This window comes from Amphibalanus amphitrite, unplaced genomic scaffold (assembly GCF_019059575.1).
Source record: "Amphibalanus amphitrite isolate SeventyFive unplaced genomic scaffold, NRLGWU_Aamphi_draft 000584F_arrow, whole genome shotgun sequence".
NCBI classification, from domain to species: domain Eukaryota; kingdom Metazoa; phylum Arthropoda; class Thecostraca; order Balanomorpha; family Balanidae; genus Amphibalanus; species Amphibalanus amphitrite.
This window is the reverse complement of record NW_024882078.1, coordinates 216,249-240,221: the sequence shown is the minus strand read 5'-3', so window position 1 is coordinate 240,221 and position 23,973 is coordinate 216,249. Positions and strand designations below refer to the sequence as shown.

The 23,973-nt window shown below is 50.0% G+C and overlaps 1 protein-coding gene across 1 annotated transcript; it reads left to right on the top strand.

Moving 5' to 3' along the window:
- Positions 1–20: 20 nt before the first annotated feature.
- LOC122394310 lies at positions 21–23,844 on the top strand. The gene is made up of 2 exons (XM_043391091.1): positions 21–149; positions 18,164–23,844. The coding sequence occupies exon 2, from the start codon at positions 18,447–18,449 to the stop codon at positions 23,262–23,264; it is 4,818 nt and encodes a 1,605-aa protein (XP_043247026.1). The 5' UTR covers positions 21–149; positions 18,164–18,446; the 3' UTR covers positions 23,265–23,844.
- The last annotated feature ends 129 nt before the right edge of the window (positions 23,845–23,973 follow it).

Here is a 23,973-nt window from a genome sequence, read left to right as displayed (position 1 = left end):
TCAACTGCTGCAAGTTGTTGACGACCGTTGGTGACAAAAGTTGGTGACATCTTTTCGTTTTTGATCGAAGGCCGTCGTCTTTGAATATTATTTGTTGGCTTAAAGGTCCAGTGTGATTTAATTTTGGATTCATAACTGGGCACACAGCGGTAAGTTCAAGTCTGCTTCTTGAGAAATGCGTAGGAAACGTTTGGCGGACATGAATAATGCCAAAAATGAAATTTTGCTGGCAATAGGCAAGCCTCTATTTTCTTTCATTTGTGTAATTGTCAACACCCTTACAACTGAAGTTTGTTGCCATTAGTGGGGGTTAAATGTGCGCCACCAGTAGTATAGGCTGCACGCTCTAAGTCCTGGAGCAATGTTTCACGGTCACTGAATGCCATCGCAATCGTGCCGACGACTCATAATGGGCAAATCTGGAGCATGATTGCCTCAATGTTGAGTGATGTAATCAATTATAAAGTAGATGTCCTAATGTTTTCAATGGCATCAAAGTTTTCTTCTACCCTGATGACAACTTGATATTGCTGCAATCATGAGCCAAAATTGCCCATGATTAAGCCCATTTTTAAGAGCCTCGCTCTTACCTTGCCACACATACTCAATGGAATCGGGACCACCAGGCCTAGTGGCCTCATTACTGTTACCCGATAACCGATAAGCCATTATCAGCAGGGAGAGATTTGGTCAACTGGGTAAATGTCGAGATAAAGTCCTAACCAGAGGGGTGTTCACGGGCACCGCACACTGCTGCGTGCGCTGTGTGCGGTGCGTCCAGCAGGCGTGGGGGTAGGGGATGGGTAGGCGGTTCTGACGTCACAGCTGCGTGCGGTGGACGGTCCGCTGTGGCCAGTCCCGACCGGCCACAGCGATCGCTGTGTGCGGTGACGGAAGGCTGACGTAGGGACGCAGTGGGCGGAGCTTGGAGGCTGTGTGCGGTCCGACCGCACACAGGGCCCGTGAACAGCCCTCAGATTTCATTGATAATTTTTTCACATTTTTACATTATTTGACATCTTGAATGCAAAACTGATACTCATATGTGATATGTCTCGCTAATAAAAGAAAAAACATAATAAACCTGAACTAACCTTACCTACTTACCTAGAAGGGGTAAGTAAGAAAGATATGCTGCTACACGTACGCACGTACATCCGTTAGCACATTTGCTTTACTCTTAGGTGAAGGTATGTATAGTACCTACGCTCAAGATTAGTAAATTATATAAAAATTACCTATGACCTAATAATATCAAAATATGAAATATAAAAGGATTTCGACAATTGTTGTAGTCAAACATGACTGATGTGCCGTTTAACCTGCGCACGTACTGAGGTCTGCGCCAACTTAAAGGGTGTCCTAAAAATAATGTCACACCTTTCCAGCATCAATTTCATGAAAATAACAAACTTGAGAGGCGCACTTTTCTTACATATGCAACCCACATTCTCCCTGGTGCGGGCAAGCATACGGTCCGGGACATCAGACATCAACATGTCTAGCTTCTTTGGACTGATCTTAGACCAGACAGATTGAACGTTCCTGGTCAGCGTGCGTTCAGGTTATCCTGGCGCCGTTTTGCTCACCTCTTACAGGACGATCACTCAAAGATTTTCTATCAGCGACAGGTCGGGGCTATTCGCCGGCCATTGGTCCTTCTCCCAGAATGCTGGGAAGTTCATCTGTACCAGTCCTTCGTCGTTCTAGCTCGATGAGCCGGGGCGCCGACTTGTTGAAAGATGGCCCTGGACATGTTCAGCGGAAGTTTCGGCTGGAAACGTGGCTTGTTGGGCTTCAGCTGTAGAGACATCCTCCGGTACCGATGGATTGTCAATTTGAAGACTGGATGAGTGTTGGCAATCAGCCTCCTTGTCAGTTTCCTTGTGGATAAGCCCGTCTTTAGCTCCGCACTCCGCGATGACGATCTGCGCTATACCCGGCTGGCGGAAGTCTTCCTGCCGCGACCTAGCTTGTTCCCAGGCGTCTATCCGCTTCTGTCGCGTGATAACCAGCGCCAAATCGTGCGACAACTCGTGCCCAGTACCTCGGCGACCTGGCCGTGGGTCATGCCACCGGCAACCATGCCGACTACCCCGTTGCGGGACGATTTGCTCTGCAGTTTCGCCATCCTGGACACCTGGTCCGCGCGCGCTGGGTACTGCCCCGGAAATGACCTCCGTACACCCCTTGACCGATCAGGGTCACAAAAATTCGAATGTCACGTGACTAGAATGTAGCCAATATAGTCTGGGAGCCAGTACCGGTGAAATTATATTGATATTGCGCAGTAGAAGGCAAAATAAAGGTTGTGGGAGGGTGTGACATTAATTTTGGAACACCCTGTAGAACCAATCGGTGGTGCTAGATATGGAGATAGTTTTTCTCGAACAACTTTCGAATTAGTCAAGATAGGAACAAACTAAGGGCATCATCGTTAATCCGCATCAAATGATATATATGTTGACCTCGAAAGGTCGAGGTCAAAGGTTGACCTCGAGGCAGTGTTCCATTTTTGAAAATTTTGGGTGGAAAATCACACCTAATGGGTAAAATATTTTCATCCCCAAAACCAGGTAAATTGGAATTCTTTCATCTTTGAAAAAATGCTCAACTCATGCTCAACAATTAACAGCCAGATTACCAGATATACCTAGCAGCGCCATATAGACAGAACTTATGGGTTTGCTACATAATACATAATTTCCATGAAAAAAATGCGAAATCAAGGCACAAACCCAACAACTCACCCTGACTGACAACGAAAGATAATAACCTTGCACACTTCCAGCTGTTAATAACAAATATGCGTTGAATGACCTTGATCACCTCAACCGTTTGTAAAAACCAGGCTTGTGTTCTGAATAAATGCTTTTGGATATTCATAACAACTATGATTAGTGGTTTGCTGCCAACGCAAAACGGATGAGCCGTTGCTTGCGCAAATTAAACACTACCTCTGCAATTCGCTTTTGACTAAGTTGCGCAGGATACGCCTACAAAATTTCCATCTTTGGACCCGCAGTCAGCTGGGCACACCCTGGCACACCCTAGGGATGAATTTAAAACTTGGTGGGCTCTAACTTCTTTCATATACAGAATAGAGGTATGAGACAGGTACACTCGGGGGCAGATTGATGTTCCACAACTCTTTATCCACCGGGTTCCTATGGCTCAGCATTGGCAGCAGCCGCCTGGTACCGGTAGACTGTGCCGCTTCACTTACTTGTCAAGCGGCACAGCCTACCCACCTGTATGACACCGGTCTGGGTCGGTGGCTGGAAGGCGATGTGGGCCGCCTGTGACGTCAGCGCAGCGGTGAGGGCCGAGCCCGGAGGCATGGCTCGGGTCGGCGCGGCGCGGCGGCTGGCGAGGACTGGGGAGTGAGGTGGGGTGGGAGCACGGACATCGCGTGGCTGAGCGAGTGTAGTTAACTTTCGCATCTCAAGGCGCCAATTATTCTACCTAACAATTGTGCTAAAGCAGTTGTTAAAATGTCCTATCCCCAAGACAGCGCCTATCATCATACTTGCCATGCACATTACGACACACTTAAGCGTGGCAATGGGACAGCCGATAGAACTTATGTCAATTGTCACTCGTGCATCGAGGTGCGGAGCTATATTAGTATTAAGGCCTTGATTGAGCAGATTGGTGTCTATTGTTTCGCACGGCAATCGTCCAGAGACGTGGGAACTGGGGTTATGAGTAGTGCCGCAGCCAACGCTCCAATTTAAAGCGATTATTACTGTTGCTCTAATATGTGTTCGCAGCCTCCAATAGCAAACCATTCCAACTAGGAGCCAAAAAGTCGGCCACTCAGGGGGGTTCGAACCGGGCTTCTCCCACCGGCCAATTCACGACACGAGCGTTCATCCACTGAGCTACCGAGAATGATCCTCGTCCGCACAAACAAAATCACATTCACCCGCTGACCGCCAATGACAGTATTGTGACATTTGATCGCGTTTGACCGCGGCGGGTGGTCGCTGGTTTCGGCAGCTCAGTGGATACACGCTAGCGTCGTGGGGTGACCGGTTGGAGAAACCCGGTTCGAACCGTCCCAGGTGCGCGACTTATTTTTCCTAGATGGAACGGTTTGCTATTGGTGGCTGCGACCACACATTAGAGGAACATAAGAGTTGGGACGCCGCGCTATCCAAAAACCCCAGTTCCCACGTCTCTGGACGATTGATGTGCGAAATAATAGACACCAATGAGCTCAATCAAGGCCTTAATACATATCTGTTAAAAACAATGTAGCTCCGCAACTCGATGCACGTGTGATATAAATTCTATCGGCTGTCCCAATGTCACGTTTAAGTGTGTCGTAATGTGCATGGCAAGTATGATGATAGGCGCTGTCTTGGGGATAGGACATTTTAACAACTGCTTTAGCACAATTGTTAGGTAGAATAATTGGCGCCTTGAGACGCGAAAGTTAACACGCGCAGTGGAAGGGTTGCCAGTACTACGCCCAGTGGAAGGGGGGGGGGGCGGATGTCGCCCCCCCCCCCCCTAAGATCTCAGCTCCCACTGGAGCTAGAAAGACGAAATTTGGAGGGTAGGTGGGGGCCATGGGGAACTCTGTTGTGTGTGAATTTCATGACCCTAGGTCAATATCTTCAAGGTCAAATGAGGTCAAATGTGGTCAAATCTGCCATATGAGCGACTTTTTTGCGTTTACACGCCGATAACTCAAAAAGTTACCGGCCGATTTTCTTTTTTCTTTCACCATACGAAAGACCAAACATTTGTGAGTATGTAAGATGAATTTCTAGTTAATCCAACAATAAATATGGCAGTTAGAAGCCTGCTAAGGGTAAGATGTCGCCGGCTGAAGCGGGATCGGCCGACGCGGGAAACGCGGCAATCACAATTTTGTGTTTACACACTCATAACTCAAGTTGTTACCGGCCGATTTTCAAAATTCTTTGACATATGATTCTCTGTACATTTCTCAGTCTTCTCACCAAATTTGACGTGAATCTAATATAATCAGCGGTAAGGAGCGCGATGTAAAGACGGAACCGTCCCGCCCCGGCACAGTCTACAATTCAGCGGCGCGTAACGGCTAGCGCCGGCCGCCGCGCCGCCGCGGCGCCGCGGCGGCAGGATGTTTGACTTTACATCGCTCTCACTAGAAAAGTTGTGAACCGATTTCTTATTTCTTGCACGAGAAGATCAGCAATTCAATTCTGGGCAGGTAGCCAAAATTTCACATTAATATTTTGATTGCGGCGCCAGTTATTGGCGAAAAACAGGAGGGGTGGGCGAAAGCCCCCCCCCCTTCCATGCGCGTGTTAACTACACTCGCTCAGCCGCGCGATGGTCCGTGCTCCCACCCACCTCACTCCCCAGCCCTCGCCAGACGCCGCGCCGCGCCGACCCGAGCCATGCCTCCGGGCTCGGCCCTCACCGCTGCGCTGACGTCACAGGCGGCCCACATCGCCTTACAGCCACCGACCCAGACCGGATGTTGATCAAGACAGCCCATATTCAGCCCAGATTCAGCCCGGATTCAGCCCAGATTCGGGACACCTCCGATCAAGCTGAAACTCGCACACAATGTAGGCCATGACATGCCCAATCCACAGTCCAAGTCATTCGGTGGCACTCCCAGCCGTTTGACCTACAGAGGTCAGCAAAGGTCACGTGGCCCAAATTTGCACAGCAGATTGTGGCCCACCCAGTAGAGCTAGAGCGCTAAAAATGGCACCAATCGACTCGCCAGCATCTAATCTTACTTTCCCAACACTCATTTGACCTCTCAAGGTCATGCGATGACCTAAGGTCATTTGTGGGCTATGTCGAAAATACACTTGCACAGCAGTTTTCGAATAGATGGATTGACCGAATTTCAAATCAAAGCACATCATCGGGTAGCCCATAGGCCGTAGTAACTTTTCTTAAAAACCGCTTTTCGATATGTGACCCCGTTTGACCTCGGCAGGTCAAAATGTGCAAATAAACGACACTCAATACGTCGCAGCCCGGATTCAGCCCAGATTGGGGACACCTCCGATCAAGCTGAAACTCGCAAACAATGTAGGCCATGAGTTGCCCAATCCACAGTCCAAGTCATTCGGTGGCACTCCCAGCCGTTTGACCTACAGAGGTCAGCAAAGGTCACGTTGCCCAAATTTGCACAGCAGATTGTGGCCCACCCAGTAGAGCTAAAGCGCTAAAAATGGCACCAATCGCCCCGCCAGCATCTAATCTTACTTTCCCAACACTCATTTGACCTCTCAAGGTCATGCGATGACCTAAGGTCATTTGTGGGCTATGTCGAAAATACACTTGCACAGCAGTTTTCGAGTAGATGGATTGACCGAATTTCAAATCAAAGCACATCATCGGGTAGCCCATAGGCCGTAGTAACTTTACTTACAAACCGCTTTTCGATATGTGACCCCGTTTGACCTCGGCAGGTCAAAATGTGCAAATAAACGACACTCAATACGTCGCAGCCCGGATTCAGCCCAGATTCGGGACACCTCCGATCAAGCTGAAACTCGCACACAATGTAGGCCATGACATGCCCAATCCACAGTCCAAGTCATTCGGTGGCACTCCCAGCCGTTTGACCTACAGAGGTCAGCAAAGGTACGGGCCCAAATTTGCACAGCAGATTTGTGGCCCACCCAGTAGAGCTAGAGCGCTAAAAATGGCACCAATCGACTCGCCAGATCTAATCTTACTTTCCCAACACTCATTTGACCTCTCAAGGTCATGCGATGACCTAAGGTAATTTGTGGGCTATGTCGAAAATACATTTGCACAGCAGTTTTCGAGTAGATGGATTGACCGATTCCAAATCAAAGCACATCGTCGGGTAGCCCCTAGGCCGTAGTAACTTTCCTTAAAACCGCTTTTCGATATGTGACCCGTTTGACCTCGGCAGGTCAAATGTGCAAATAAACGACACTCAATACGTCGCAGCCCGGATTCAGCCCGATTCGGACACCTCCGATCAAGCTGAAACTAGCACACAATGTAGGCCATGACATGCCCAATCCACAGTCCAAGTCATTCGGTGGCACCTCCCAGCCGTTTGACCCTAGAGAGGTCAGCAAAGGTCACGTGGCCCAAATTGCACAGCAGATTGTGGCCCACCAGTAAAGCTAGAGCGCTAAAAATGGCACCAATCGACTCGCCAGCATCTAATCTTACTTTCCCAACACTCATTTGACCTCTCAAGGTCATGCTGATGACCTAAGGTAATTTGTGGGCTATGTCGAAAAATACACTTGCACAGCAGTTTTCGAGTAGATGGATTGACCAAATTTCAAATCAAAGCACATCATCGGGTAGCCATAGGCCGTAGTAACTTTCCTTAAAAACCGCTTTTCGATATGTGACCCCGTTTGACCCTCGGCAGGTCAAAATGGCAAATAAACGCCACTCAATACGTCGCAGCCCGGATTCAGCCCAGATTGGGACACCTCCGATCAAGCTGAAACTCGCACACAATGTAGGCCATGACATGCCAATCCACAGTCCAAGTCATTCGGTGGCACTCCCGCGTTTGACCTACAGAGGTCAGCACAAAGGTCACGTGGCCCAAATTTGGCACAGCAGATATGTGGCCCACCCAGTAGATATAGAGCGCTAAAAATGGCACCAATCGACTCGCCGCATCTAATGTACTTTACACCAACCTCATTGACCTCTCAAGGTCATGCGATGACCTAAGGTCATTTGTGGCTATGTCGAAAATACACTTGCAGCAGCTTTCGAGTAGTTGGATTGACCGAATTTCAAATCAAAGCACATCATCGGTAGCCCATAGGCCGTAGTAACTTTCCTTAAAAACCGCTTTTCGATATGTGACCCCGTTTGACCTCGGCAGGTCAAATGTGCAAATAAACGACACTCAATACGTCGCAGCCCGGATTCAGCCCAGATTGGGGACACCTCCGATCAAGCTGAAACTCGCAAACAATGTAGGCCATGAGTTGCCCAATCCACAGTCCAAGTCATTCGGTGGCACTCCCCCGTTTGACCTACAGAGGTCAGCAAAGGTCACGTGGCCCAAATTTGCACAGCAGATTGTGGCCCACCCATAGAGCTAGAGCGCTACAAATGGCACCAATCGACTCGCCAGCATCTAATCTTACTTTCCCCAACACTCATTTGACCTCTCAAGGTCATGCGATGACCTAAGGTCATTTGTGGGCTATGTCGAAAATACACTTGCACAGCAGTTTTCGAGTAGTTGGATTGACCGAATTTCAATCAAAGCACATCATCGGTTAGCCCATAGGCCGTAGTAACTTTCCTTAAAACCGCTTTTCGATATGTGACCCCGTTTGACCTCGGCAGGTCAAATGTGCAAATAACGACACTCAATACGTCGCAGCCCGGATTCAGCCCAGATTGGGGACACCTCCGATCAAGCTGAAACTCGCAAACAAGTGGCCATGAGTGCCCAATCCACAGTCCAAGTCATTCGGTGGCACTCCCAGCCGTTTGACCTACAGAGGTCAGCAAAGGTCACGTGGCCCAAATTTGCACAGCATTGTGGCCCACCCAGTAGAGCTAGAGCGCTACAAATGGCACCAATCGACTCGCCAGCATCTAATCTTACTTTCCCAACACTCATTTGACCTCTCAAGGTCATGCGATGACCTAAGGTCATTTGTGGGCTATGTCGAAAATACACTTGCACAGCAGTTTTCGAGTAGATGGATTGACCGAATTCCAAATCAAAGCACATCGTCGGGTAGCCCATAGGCCGTAGTAACTTCCTTAAAACTGCTTTTCGATATGTGACCCCTTTGACCTCGGCAGGTCAAAATGTGCAAATAAACGACACTCAATACGTCGCAGCCCGGATTCAGCCCAGATTCGGGACACCTCCGATCAAGCTGAAACTCGCACACAATGTAGGCCATGACATGCCCAATCCACAGTCCAAGTCATTCGGTGGCACTCCCAGCCGTTTGACCTACAGAGGTCAGCAAAGGTCACGTGCCCGAATTTGCACAGCAGATTGTGCCCACCCAGTAGAGCTAGAGCGCTAAAAATGGCACCAATCGACTCGCCAGCATCTAATCTTACTTTCCAACACTCATTTGACCTCTCAAGGTCATGCGATGACCTAAGGTCATTTGTGGGCTATGTCGAAAATACACTTGCACAGCAGTTTTCGAATAGATGGATTGACCGATTTCAAATCAAAGCACATCATCGGGTAGCCCATAGGCCGTAGTAACTTTTCTTAAAACCGCTTTTCGATATGACCCCGTTTGACCTCGGCAGTCAAAATGTGCAAATAAACGCACTCATACGTCGCAGCCCGGATTCAGCCCAGATTGGGGACACCTCCGATCAAGCTGAAACTCGCAAACAATGTAGGCCATGAGTTGCCCAATCCACAGTCCAAGTCATTCGGTGGCACTCCCACCGTTGACCTACAGAGGTCAGCAAAGGTCACGTGGCCCAAATTTGCACAGCAGATTGTGGCCCACCCAGTAGAGCTAGAGCGCTAAAAATGGCACCAATCGACCCGCCAGCATCTATCTTACTTTCCCAACACTCATTTGACCTCTCAAGGTCATGCGATGACCTAAGGTCATTTGTGGGCTATGTCGAAAATACACTTGCCAGCATTTTCGAGTAGATTGGATTGACCGAATTTCAAATCAAGCACATCATCGGTAGCCCATAGGCCGTAGTAACTTTCCTTACAAACCGCTTTTCGATATGTGACCCCGTTTGACCTCGGCAGGTCAAAATGTGCAAATAAACGACACTCAATACGTCGCAGCCCGGATTCAGCCCAGATTCGGGACACCTCCGATCAAGCTGAAACTCGCACACAATGTAGGCCATGACATGCCCAATCCACAGTCCAAGTCATTCGGTGGCACTCCCACCGTTTGACCTACAGAGGTCAGCAAAGGTCACGTGGCCCAAATTTGGCACAGCAGATTGTGCCCACCCAGTAGAGCTAGAGCGCTAAAAATGGCACCATCGACTCGCCAGCATCTAATCTTACTTTCCCAACACTCATTTGACCTCTCAAGGTCATGCGATGACCTAAGGTAATTTGTGGGCTATGTCGAAATACACTTGCACAGCAGTTTTCGAGTATTGGTTGACCGAATTCCAATCAAAGCACATCGTCGGGTAGCCCATAGCCGTAGTAACTTTCCTTAAAAACCGCTTTTCGATATGTGACCCCGTTGACCTCGGCAGGTCAAAATGTGCAAATAAACGACACTCATACTCGCAGCCCCGGATTCAGCCCGATTGGGGACACCTCCGATCAAGCTGAAACTCGCACACAATGTAGGCCATAACATGCGCAATCCACAGTCCAAGTCATATCGGTGGCACTCCCAGCCGTTTGACCTACAAGAGGTCAGCAAAGGTCACGTGGCCCAAATTTGCCACAGCGATTGTGGCCCACCCAGTAGCGCTAGAGCGCTAAAAGGCACCAATCGACTCGCCAGCATCTAATCTTACTTTCCCAACACTCATTTGACCTCTCAAGGTCATGCGATGACCTAAGGTCATTTGTGGGCTATGTCGAAACACTTGCCACAGTTTTCGAGTAGATGGATTGACCGATTCCCAAATCAAAGCACATCGTCGGGTAGCCCATAGCCGTGTAACTTTCCTTAAAAAACCGCTTTTCGATATGTGACCCCGTTTGACCTCGGCAGGTCAAAATTTGCAATAACGACACTCAATACGTCCAGCCCGGATTCAGCCCAGATTGGGGACACCTCCGATCAAGCTGACACTCGCACACAATGTAAACCATGACATGCCCAATCCACAGGCCAAGTCATTCGTTGCACTCCCAGCCGTTTGACCTACAATGTCAGCAAAGGTCACGTGGCCCAAATTTGCACAGCAGATGTGTGGCCCCCCCAGTAGCGCTATAGAGCGCTTAAAAATGGCACCAATCGACTCGCCAGCATCTAATCTACTTGTCCCACACTCATTTGACCTCTCAAGGTCATGCGATGACCTAAGGTCATTTGTGGGGCTATGTCGAAATACCTTGCACAGCAGTTTTCGAGTAGATGGATTGTACCGAATTCCAATCAAAGCACATCGTCGGTAGCCCATAGGCCTAGTAACTTTCCTTAAAAACCGCTTTCGATATGTGACCCCGTTTGACCTCGGCAGGTCAAAATGTTCAAATAAACGACACTCAATACGTCGTCAGCCCGGATTCAGCCCAGATTGGGACACCTCCACAGCTGAAACTCGCCACACATGTAGGCTATGACATGCCCAATCCACAGTCCAAGTCATTCGTGGCACTCCAGCCGTTTGACCTACAGAGGTCAGCAAAGGTCACGTGGCCCAAATTTGCACAGCAGATTTTTGCCCACCCAGTAGAGCTAGAGCGCTAAAATGGCACCAATCAACCCGCCAGCATCTAATCTTAGGGGGCTGCGACGTATTGAGTGTCGTTTATTTGCACATTTTGACCTGCCGAGGTCAAACGGGGTCACATATCGAAAAGCGGTTTTTAAGGAAAGGTACTACGGCCTATGGGCTACCCGACGATGTGCTTTGATTTGGAATTCGGTCAATCCATCTACTCGAAAACTGCTGTGCAAGTGTATTTCGACATAGCCCACAAATGACCTTAGGTCATCGCATGACCTTGAGAGGTCAAATGAGTGTTGGGAAAGTAAGATTAGATGCTGGCGAGTCGATTGGTGCCATTTTTAGCGCTCTAGCTCTACTGGGTGGGCCACAATCTGCTGTGCAAATTTGGGCCACGTGACCTTTGCTGACCTCTGTAGTTCAAACGGCTGGGAGTGCCACCGAATGACTTGGACTGTGGATTGGGCATGTCATGGTTTACATTGTGTGCGAGTTTCAGCTTGATCGGAGGTGTCCCGAATCTGGGCTGAATCCGGGCTGCGACGTATTGAGTGTCGTTTATTTGCACATTTTGACCTGCCGAGGTCAAACGGGGTCACATATAGAAAAGCGGTTTTTGAGGAAAGTTACTACGGCCTATGGGCTACCCGATGATGTGCTTTGATTTGGAATTCGGTCAATCCATTTACTCGAAAACTGCTGTGCAAGTGTATTTTCGACATAGCCCACAAATGACCTTAGGTCATCGCATGACCTTGAGAGGTCAAATGAGTGTTGGGAAAGTAAGATTAGATGCTGGCGAGTCGATTGGTGCCATTTTTAGCGCTCTAGCTCTACTGGGTGGGCCACAATCTGCTGTGCAAATTTGGGCAACGTGACCTTTGCTGACCTCTGTAGGTCAAACGGCTGGGAGTGCCACCGAATGACTTGGACTGTGGATTGGGCATGTCATGGCCTACATTGTGTGCGAGTTTCAGCTTGATCGGAGGTGTCCCGAATCTGGACTGAATCCGGGCTGCGACGTATGGAGTGTCGTTTATTTGCACATTTTGACCTGCCGAGGTCAAACGGGGTCACATATCGAAAAGCGGTTTTTAAGGAAAGTTACTACGGCCTATGGGCTACTCGATGATGTGCTTTGATTTGGAATTCGGTCAATCCGTCTACTCGAAAACTGCTGTGCAAGTGTATTTTCGACATAGCCCACAAATGACCTTAGGTCATCGCATGACCTTGAGAGGTCAAATGAGTGTTGGGAAAGTAAGATTAGATGCTGGCGAGTCGATTGGTGCCATTTTTAGCGCTCTAGCTCTACTGGGTGGGCCACAATCTGCTGTGCAAATTTGGGCCACGTGACCTTTGCTGACCTCTGTAGGTCAAACGGCTGGAGTGCCACCGAATGACTTGGACTGTGGATTGGGCATGTCATAGCCTACATTGTGTGCGAGTTTCAGCTTGATCGGAGGTGTCCCCAATCTGGGCTGAATCCGGGCTGCGACGTATTGAGTGTCGTTTATTTGCACATTTTGACCTGCCGAGGTCAAACGGGGTCACATATCGAAAAGCGGTTTTTAAGGAAAGTTACTACGGCCTATGGGCTTTGGCCTACGGCCTACGGCCGACGATGTGCTTTGATTTGGAATTCGGTCAATCCATCTACTCGAAAACTGCTGTGCAAGTGTATTTCGACATAGCCCACAAATGACCTTAGGTCATCGCATGACCTTGAGAGGTCAAATGAGTGTTGGGAAAGTAAGATTAGATGCTGGCGAGTCGATTGGTGCCATTTTTAGCGCTCTAGCGCTACTGGGTGGGCCACAATCTGCTGTGCAAATTTGGGCCACGTGACCTTTGCTGACCTCTGTAGGTCAAACGGCTGGGAGTGCCACCGAATGACTTGGCCTGTGGATTGGGCATGTCATGGTTTACATTGTGTGCGAGTTTCAGCTTGATCGGAGGTGTCCCGAATCTGGGCTGAATCCGGGCTGAATCTGGGCTGAATATGGGCTGTCTTGACGGACATCCCAGACCGGTGGCATACGGTGTGGGTAGGCTGTGCCGCTTGACAAGTAAGTGAAGCGGCACAGTCTACCGGTACCAGGCGGCTGCTGCCAATGCTGAGCCATAGGAACCCGGTGGATAAAGAGTTGTGGAACATCAATCTGCCCCCGAGTGTACCAACTTATTCTACTTTCATTTCTGATCCTATTGTATCAATTTCACCACAAATTATGTCCGTCAATGGCTTCTAGAGGACTTTAAAGCTCGATGCGTCGGGCCTGGCAGAGGTCCAAGATGAGAAAAGCCACCCTGCGCACACCCTAGGGATGAATTTAAAACTCCGCGGGCTCTGGCTGGTTTCATAGGTAAAATAATGTTTTGAGACCGATGCCAATTTATTCTGCGCTTATTTCTGATCCTATCGCATTAATTTCGCCACAAATTATGTCCGTCAATGGCTTCTAGAGGACTTTAAAGCTCGAGGCGTCGCGCCTGGTAGAGGTCCAAGATGAGAAAAGCCACCCTGGGCACACCCTAGGGATGAATTTAAAACTCCGCGGGCTCTGGCTGGTTTCATAGGCAAAATAATGTTTTGAGACCGATACTAATTTATTCTGCGTTCTTTTCTGATCATATTATATCAATTTCACCACAAATTATTTACGTTATTAGTTTTTAGATGTCTTTAAAACTCGAGGCGTCGGGTCGGGCAGGGGTTCAAGATGACTGACACGCCACCCTGGCACACCCTAGGGATGAATATGAAACTCTGTGGACTCTGGCAGGTTTCATACGCGAAAGAGGTTATAAGACCGGTAATGATGTATTTTACGTTAATTTCTCATGCCTTTGCAATAATCTTACCGCCAATTATTCATTTCAATTAGTTTCTAAAGGTGTTTAAACACGAAGCGTTCGGCCGAGGGAAAGCCAAGATGAATGAAAGGATACCTTGGCACACCTCTAGGGATAAATTTAAGATACGGTATTCCCAGATCTGCCCAATACATGTTCTGAAGCTGGTAGATGGGATTAAGAAGGCCCTAGCTTTTTAATAAATTATCCCTCGCCCATATAGGGGGGGGGTCGAACGAACCACCCCCTCGTTTTTCGAGAATAACTCGTGTAAAAAGCGACCGATCGCGACGAAACTTTCAGGACCCTCGAGTTAATTAATTTGACACCTATTCTGAAAATCTCATATTCCTGACCCAAATGACCTTTGACCTGTGACCTATTTCTTGAGGCCATGTTTGGCCGGAATCGCGATTCGGCGAGCCGCTAATGCGTTCCGTTCACTCCCGTTCCGTTTCGGGTGTTCTGGTCAGTTGTGCTCTCGCTTTCCCTTCCGCTTGGGGTCCTGATCAGCGATGCCCTCCGTTCCGTTGCAGTTGCTCTGATCAGTGATCACTGATGCCCTCCGTTCTGTTGCGGGTGCTCTGATCACTGATCACTGATCAGTGACGCTCTCTCATTCAGCACTTACCACGTGACATGATACGTAGCTACCGCTCCGTTTCGGTGGCCGGCCATGAGGTCGGTGGCATCCTTTTATCATTTTTTTTTGCATCCCGTTCCGTTCCGATATGGATGCCCTGGTTACTGGTTAGTTGCACGCTTTTTATTGCGATATTGCGTATTATGCTGCGCAGTGCACATCGTTCCGTTTGGGGTGCCCTAATCAGTGACCCTTTGTCTAGTCTCATGTAGTGCACCGTTCCTTTCGAAGAGTTGCGCTGACACCGTTTCCATTTACACTACCTATGCGTAATGAGTACCGACTATCGCTGGCCGTTCCGGCGTTCGGGCCGGGAGATTTCCGGCGTATGTCATGCTGCATAGTGCGACTGCAATTGCATACTCGATACTGCGTCCCGTTCCGTGTGCCCAGAGCAAAGGCACCATTTCCAGTATCATCCGGCCATTGTCATATCTGTTGAAAATGGAAAGCTCAAAGCTATACTGCGTACACTGTACGAATATTACCAGATCAGATGCGAACGAAAACTACATACTTATTGCCGCATATTATCTCAAATATACAGTAATCTTGGAAGCGGTGCTGCCATATTGTAGGCGCAAAACGTCCCAGAGGCCAGAACACATGAGTTATACGGCTTCTGGTTTCATAACGATCAGTTACGTCAACAAACTGCCCATCAGGGTATCATGATTACCTAAGATTTTATGTCTGACAGTGTCACAGTGATGACCACGCCTCACGCATTACACACTTACATACAAATACACAGTCTGAGTCAACTGCACTAAATCAATAATACAGGACGACAGAATGATACCCTTTGCAACGGCAACGACAGGTTTCCTTCCCACTTCCTTTGCTTAAAAAAGAAAGAAAACTTCTCCACATGGCACTAGTACCAAAGCCTGCATATAGAGAGAGCTCCCTCACCCGCCCCTCCCCCACCCTCCTTAAGATATGACAACAGATTTCAACAGAATCATTGCATCTTCTGCTTCTTAAAGACCTAGTTCGCTCGCATGATGGCGACTGGCGTCGCGAGGATGGAGGTCCGCGGATGATCTTTAGGAGAAATATACAGGCAGAAGGACCGTCCTGGATCCGTGCCAGTAAGCATGAGTAGGAACTTAGCAGATGCTGACGGTAATATCTGCTGTCTGCATCTGAAACGGAAAGGAAGGCATTGATTTAAGGCTAGGAGAAGGATGGCCACTGGACAGTCATTCAATTGTGACAATGCATTTTGACTTGTGAGGAAAATGAAATCTCACTGGTTGAAGTAGGTATTCATTCTTAGCTGTATAAGAGACAAGGTGATTCTTAACTTCATTAGTCTCAATCAACACAAAGGTTGGGATAAAATGGGACGGATTTCGAAACACTTGGCGATCAGATGCTAAAGTTATAATTCTGCCGTATATCATATAACTATTCTATTTTCCTTACCTATTTGCACCGTCTTTTTCGGTAGTTTTGGTGGTCAGGAATGGTATGTTCTTTTATTATCAGCCAGCGTAGCGTTACGCCTTTATTGCGAAAGTGATATAGGTTTTCACTTTTTTTTTATCATCCTAGATTTTTTGGTCATCATCGTCACACCCAACCAAAATCCAATTTTAGAACACTGCCTCGAGGTTATCATATATATCATTCGATGCGCCTTGACGAGCTGAACACAATAAGACCACCCGCGCGGCTGTATCTTGTTCCTGTACGGAGTTATTGGCAAAAAGACCTTTGGTGCCCTTGATGACGTCACATGACCTTACAGCTGCCTAACAGCAAAACAGACCTCAATGTAGTAAAGGTTGATCGTATATGAAGTCATGTATGGTATATGGGGCCATTCCAACCCGTTTTAGTTGTAAAAACAGGGAGTTAATTTTCCCACCACTGACTTATAATGGGGAGGTCGAGAAGTTGACCTGACCTTAGGTCATCGTTATCAGAATTCCGAGATATACAAATTGTAGCTACTAATGACCTAATAACATCCTGCGACTTTCAAAGGCCTCCGACATCTACTGTAGCTCTGGCACGGTGACAAAGTTGCAAAAAAGTGACTTGAGGTTGGGTCATTCAAAGTGACCTGGTGACCTGACCTTAAAAGTTAGGAGGTTCAAACTTGCACACCATGTGTAAACTTGATGAGAGAATAGTCGTACCAAATTTCGCGGCGCTACGCGCCGCGGTTTTCTCGCTATTCACGAAAAACCTCCGGGGGGGGGCGTATAACCGCCCCCCCCCGTCGGTGCGCGGGTTAATAACCGAGACAAAGAAGGTAAATAAAAACACTGGGTACCTATTTATAAACTCTACGCCAGTTACGTCAGAGTTACACATTTTATGCCCGTGCTTACACAGCATTGGTATGCTATATACGCTTGTGCTCACACAGCATACGTGCATGCTGTACTGCCACATAGGGAGGGCTCAGGAGACAGATGACGTCACGGTGTGTCAAGGTTTTGTCGATTTTTATGACTTTGCTGTGCAGTAAATGATCTTTTTTAGGCTCTAAGGGAGCCTAAAGGTTAATATCAAACTGCCTTAGAGTATAAAATCCTCGGAAGATTAATATTGGCGAAGATTGGTAGACACCCGCTGACGTCATCTGTCAAGGTCACCGATGTAAACAAACGGCTAACCATTCTACCTCCTATATACGGCCTTGGCTGTACCTACTACCTATATATGAATAATGATAGGTGCTTACGATTTGAATGGTATTTGAAGCGGGATGGCAACAAACTTTCATTGTATAGCGTCAGTGAACCTAGAAATGAAATAAGATAATGGTATGCAGCTAAAATTTTGCTATTTTTGGCCGTATTTGTGTCCTTGGACCTTGATCTCATGCGCTGGCACGGATGCCTTCACTGCTAATTTGCCTTAAATGACCTCTGGTGACCTGACCTTTGACCTGACCAAAAAAGCGACTGAAGTGATTTCGTCATTATTTTTTGCCCTCTTTCGAACGCCGCCTTCCGCGTATCGCTACGTGGCGAGCCGAGTTAGAAGGGGGGTCTTCAAACACCCCCCCCCCCCCCAGCAGGGCGTGGAAATCCAGGACCCCCAGCTGGGAGCGGGTTAACTGTTAAGAGTTGTTTTTGTAAAATATGTAGGTACCTACCTAATTTATAATCCCCAGCACGTGGGACGTTTTGACGTCGCATACGTTATCAAGTACTTGATCACCTCTGATGTCTCAGATCAGTTGACTTTTTAAGGTAAAGCTTGATCAATTAACTGAGCAGGAATCTGATATCGATTGCTGTCATAACCGGGTCAAAGTTTGATATCCTTTCTGCATTCTGTCTCCAGGGCTTGAACATGTCCTACACTTGAGGGGCACCTGCTGAAGAGCAAAGGCCAGACTGCACCAAGAAATCATGGCATCTGCTGGAAAGAAAAGCTTCAATGCATCCCTTTGTGAGCGCTGCTTTGAGGTTTTCTTTTGAAGAAAGCATATGAAGCCCACATACAAAAATGCTGTGAGCCTCGGCCAAAGACTCCAGACGTCAGCAGTCAGATAGGACACTCGGCTCTTGCCAAGTGCGCCAGTTGTCGACGCATTTTCCTCGGAGGCCAGCACCTGGAAAAACACATGAATAAAGAACACAGCACCAAAAAGGTCTTAAAGACAGTCATACTTTGTCATGAGTGTAAGAAGATTTTCACAGATATCCAGGCGCTGGCTATCCACCAGGCGGAACAGCATCCTCAGGCATCGGCTTCTTCGCCTGCTGCTTCAAAGAAACGGACGGTAACTGTGCTACGGAATCAGGTAACTGGGTTGCAACCGAAGTCGGCACCGAAAGCCGACGTTGCACTTGAGGCAAGAGGTTCCGCTAAAGAGTCAGGGTCTTCTACGACACCTCAATCCAATTCAAGATCAGATTCTCAGTCTGATCCAGAACCACAGTCAAACAGTGAGCAACCGGAGTCTGACACAAACGCACCATCAGTGGGCTCTGGGTCAGGCCAGGCGTCTGACGCACCAGCGGACGAGGTGTCGCGTTCGGCGATGGATGTGGAGGGGGGCAGCTCACAGCTGCTGGATGACCAGATGGGTGGCGACGAATCCAAACTGAGTGAAGTGCAGCCTGATGTGATAGACAAGTCCTCCGCCAACAAGTCGCTTTCGCCAGCCAAACCGGTAGACACCGAAACCCAGGCGTCAAAAGTTCTGAGGGGCCAGACGACCGCAAAGTTGGGTAACATGTCTGCCGATCAGCGGACAGGTGGCTTAGAGACCAAAACTGGGCCTCTTCCTACGACCTCTCGCTTAGCCTTCGCCCCCACCAAACCCAGAGTGTCAACTGTTTCGGCAGCCAGCCCCAGTGTTACTACTGCCAGCAGCTCCAAGGCTGCCACTCTTGGCCCTCTTTTCGCCTGCCGCTCCTGTGACTTCAAGTCAATGGACAAGGATCTCATGATTCAGCACATCGCCGACAAGCACGGCCCCCAGTTGCCTACAGTTGTCTCAAATAAGTCTGCCTCATCGCTAACGAAAAAGCCGGTCCGTGAGGTCACGCTATACGCATGCGGGTTATGCGACGCCAAGTTTCCGAGTGTTGAGGTGGTGAAAGCGCACATCAATGCCAAGCACCAAACTCCACGGGATGTTACGACGCAGAACGCGGACGTCCGCCGGGACACGTTGTGGTCGACACACGAATGTGTGCAATGTGCTTCGTTGTTCCAGCCGTCGGTACGTCTGCGCGACATCTACATGAACCTCTCTGAGTGGATGAACCACTTCTACCAGTCACATGGCGCGACAGAGAAGGTGACCCCCAGGAAACAGTTGGAGCTGCGTCCCTGCCACCGGTGTGGTCTCGTGTTTTTCAGTAAGGCCACGCGTTTACATCACAATGTGATTTCGCATGACGGAAAAGATCCCGAAATTGAAATGCAACGGAAGCAGCGAGAGGAGGAGCGTGAGCTGGTGAAACTGACCTCAGCTGAAATCACACCCAAATCGCTGCCCGCAAAAGCGCGGTCGCGGGTGATCGTCGACTCACTGATGAAAGCCTCCCTTGTATCGCGCACGACGCCGGCAGTGGTTATGGACAAGGCCGCCGCACGACGAGCACAAATCAAAGTGTTCGCTGCCCGGTCTGGTGCTCCAAATCGTGTGACCAATGTCGTGTTCAAGTGCAGCAAGTGTGGTGGCATGTTCCCTGACGATCCGTCATTTGAGCGGCACGCACGTGAAGTACACAGCAACGAAAGTGGACGCGATGAACGGCCCGACCCACCGCCCGCTACTGTCCAGTCGGATCCGCCAATGAGCACAGAAGTGACAAAGCCGAACTTGCTTGAGCAGCGCGAGTGTTCCGACTGCTCTAAACTGATGGAGTCTTGTCCCCGGTCAAACGGGCTGTTTGTGCGTCGCGATGTGTGGGAGCGCCACGTCAACGAAGTGCACGTGCACCTGACGAGATGCGTTGGCGTGAGGATCGTGATGCATCCGTGCCCGCACTGCCCCCGCCTCTTCTTGAATCCACACACTCTCGAGGCGCACAAAACCAAGCTGCATGACACGATGCTAGGCCCTGTGGATCAGGCTGATGTTGACGCGTGTACGCCAACAAAAACGCTTGAGTGCAGTCGCTGTTCGCAGCTGGTGCAGAATGCCGACGGATTGCGTTTCCTGGATGGAAATGTCTGGAACACTCACTTCGAGACCGATCATAAGGAGCTACTGCTTTGTGATGGCAAAGCTGGTGAGTGGGAGCTGTTCTCTTGCTCTAAGTGTCCGCGCCTCTTCTTCAACGAACGTGACTTGCCCGTGCACGAGGCTCGCCAGGCCTTTATGCATATGACGATGCCGATCAACGCCAAAGTAGTCACTCAGAAGGGCGGCCCTCGCGTTGTGCAGGACACGGAGATTCTGTACCAGTGCGCCAACGACCCTTGCTCGTTCACGTGCAAAGAGCATGCCAAAATGGTTGAACACTTTCAGCAATGTCGAGTGCTTCCACTGGTGAAGGTCGGTGAAACACTGCTCTTTAAGACAGTGATGGTGCGCAAGCTTAAAAGGCCACGCCACTCGAAACCATACAACCGAAGTGCGACTCGACGTTTGGAGAATGTGATGAAGAAACTTGCGCCTGACGGCGGTGCCAACGGCGATACCGCAAGCGTTACACCCAACGCTGAAGGCAAGGATTCTGAGGCGGCGACGGCGGTCACTCACATATTGGCGGAGTCGGAGCGGATCACTTCCAAGACACCGGCCGTGCTCGAGCTGGACCCTGTCACTTGCCAACCGCGCTTGGCCCATTCGTTGGAGGACTCTGAGGACGTGCCAGAGGCAGCCGCTGAGGACGTGCCAGAGGCGGCCGCTGAGGAGGAGACTGTAGCCGCCGAAGAAGCTCTACAGGAACACCCTGACACTGGCTCCCAGCCCACCCGCATGGATTTTGCCTGTAGCGTGTGCCAGATGCGCGGCAGCAGCAGGAATTCGATTGCTGCGCACATCCGTCGCGACCACAAGCGAAGTGACGGCACCTACGGGCCTGATGAGAACGTTGATAAGCGACAAGAGCAAGTGAAGAAGTACAAGCATGCCTACCTGTGCGCCGAATGTAAGGAGATGGCCAAGCCGTGTCAACGCACCCGCGACCTCTTCTTTGAGAAGGCAGCATGGCTCAACCATCTGGCTACTACCCACAACCCACTGAGCTTCTCGGAACTGGATCGTCTCGATTTGCACGAGTGTGAAGAGTGTGAGCGGCTTTTCCTCAGTTATGCGTCTCTGAAGCGTCACTCTCGCGCCTTCCACGAACCTGGAGCCGAGAACTACCAGCCTCCTCGGACGGCCGCGGACAGGAGAAAGAAGCACAAGTTCAGCTGTTTCGAGGAAGGATGCACATTCACGTACCACCGAGTCCCGCGGCTTCGTTCTCACCTTATCGCGGAGCACAACTTCGATTTGGCGGTGCGTGAAGTGGTCTTCAACAACGAGCATGACTTCCAAGAGTGGAAAAAGACGCTTGAGCTCTCGACCAACGCATATTTTATGCAACGCTCGAACGTGAAAAGCAAGCGAAAGAGTGGCACATTCGAAGTGCGTTACTTTGGCTGCTCTCGGGTCATGGCCAACCTGCCAACCTACAAGGAAAATGGTAAGAAACGTTCGCTGCCGTGGCAGGTGGATCTCCTGAAGGATGACATGGTTTGGCGATGTCCAGCGTTCTTAAAGGCTGAGGTGGCTTCGAGCTCGGCATCTGTCAGAGTGAGCTTCTGTCCCAACCACTACGGACATGAGATGGACCCATCGTTTGGTCGGTTGAGCGACGCTGACGAAGCCGAAATCGGTGGCATGCTGCGCGCAGGTCTCAGTATCCAGGACGTGCTGAAACGAATGCGAGAAGAAGGCAGGCTTCAAGGTACGCCGAGTCGCAAGCAGCGTGTCACTGAATTCGAGATCAATCGCATCTTCGAGAAGTACATGGGCATGAAGCCACCCAAAGCAAAGCGGTACGATCCGCTAGTGGGCAAGGCGGTCAGTCGGTCGTTGGGGAAGGTGACGGAGTCTTCGAATCTCGCCTGGAACGCGGAACTGATCAGCTCGTACGACGATGGCGCGATGACAGCTGAAGACACCGCTGGCGACGAGCTGCCTTTGGACAACTCTGACGAGGCCATCGACGAGAGTGCCGGCTCACGGGATGTGTGGCAGCGCGTCTGCGGCGAAGATGGGTGTCGCTTCACAACCACCAGTGTCGGATTCCTGCGCAGTCATCTGCGTCAGCGTCATGGTTTCGCCATGCACATCGACACGGCTGGTTTCACATCCATGAAAGACTTCACGCGTTGGAAGCGCAGCCTCGAGAAGCGCACTTGTGCAAAGTACTTGTGTTACAAGACGGTGGCGTCGTCGGATCCGTCCGATCCCGTGGTTACGCAATATTTCACGTGCCACCGCTCCGGACTCAACTCGCTGAAGAGAGCGCCGGGTGATGCGCCGCTGCCGCGCCGTCTCGTGCTCTGCACTGGCTACATGAAGGTGCGGATGGACAACATTACCGGCGAGGTGGCGTGCGAGTACTGCGCCAGTCACTACGGCCACGACGCCCGGCTGGCTGAGCGGCGGGCCTCGCGGCACCGGTCCACTGACATGATTCCGATCGACTTCGAAACGGTCGAGGAGACCGTCAGCGCGTCGCCGACGGGCGCTGGTCACTTCATGTCCCCGATGGCCACGCGCTACAGCTTCGTCCACGATGATGCGGCAGTTAGCGACCAGGAGGTGGAGCAGCCGCGGCAGAAGCGGCCACGCGGCAGGCCCCCCAAGAAGAGGACGGCCGTGCCGCGCCGCAGCCGCGGCGGCAAGAGACGCCGCTGGGAGGAGTTCGAGGAAGAAGAGGAAGAGGAAGAGCAGCAACAGGAGGACAGCTCTGATTCGGACTAGTGGTCTGTGCTGTAGAATGCGATGTTATGCAATGCGTGTGATTGGATCAAGTTGTCTGTTTTCTGCATTTAGCATAGAGCCTGATGAGCACCTTCTTTTGTTACCCCGGGGATGTGGCGCTGACGCGTGATCACATATCGCGCGCGATCATTCAGAGGGTCTTGGGCTGCTTTCGCGTGATGCTATCACCCCGCTTCTTTTCTTGCGAGTCGTTGTTTGTGTTATGCCTTACGGTACCTAACCATAACTATATCGAGCCCCAGACAACCGCTCACTGCCGCCTTAGATGGGTGTCGAAGCGAGCGACTAGCGCCACATGTGTTTGTTGGGCTACATGCCCCCAGAGCGTGTACAAAGAGTGGTCACGAGGTATCGCGATGACTGTTGAAAAACTGCGTAGAAGTTTTGTGTGATTGAGGGATTTGTGTACAGGTGATTTACTCGTCCACATGTCATTCTCGCCCGTGAATTCTGCAGCGTTCACTGGGAGTCCGATTAACGCAGCATTCTTCTTAAGTTCACGTGTGGATGTATGGTTGAGCAACATCTGCCACCGGACAATACACGCATCATTTGTGTTTATATGACTGTGGACTGCTTTGGTGTGCGCTCAGACTCCAATGAGGGGGGGGGGACATGAGCAGATCGGTACGAATCATCCGTGAGACCGGTGCCCAAACTCCCATCGCCACGTCGACACGACACGTGC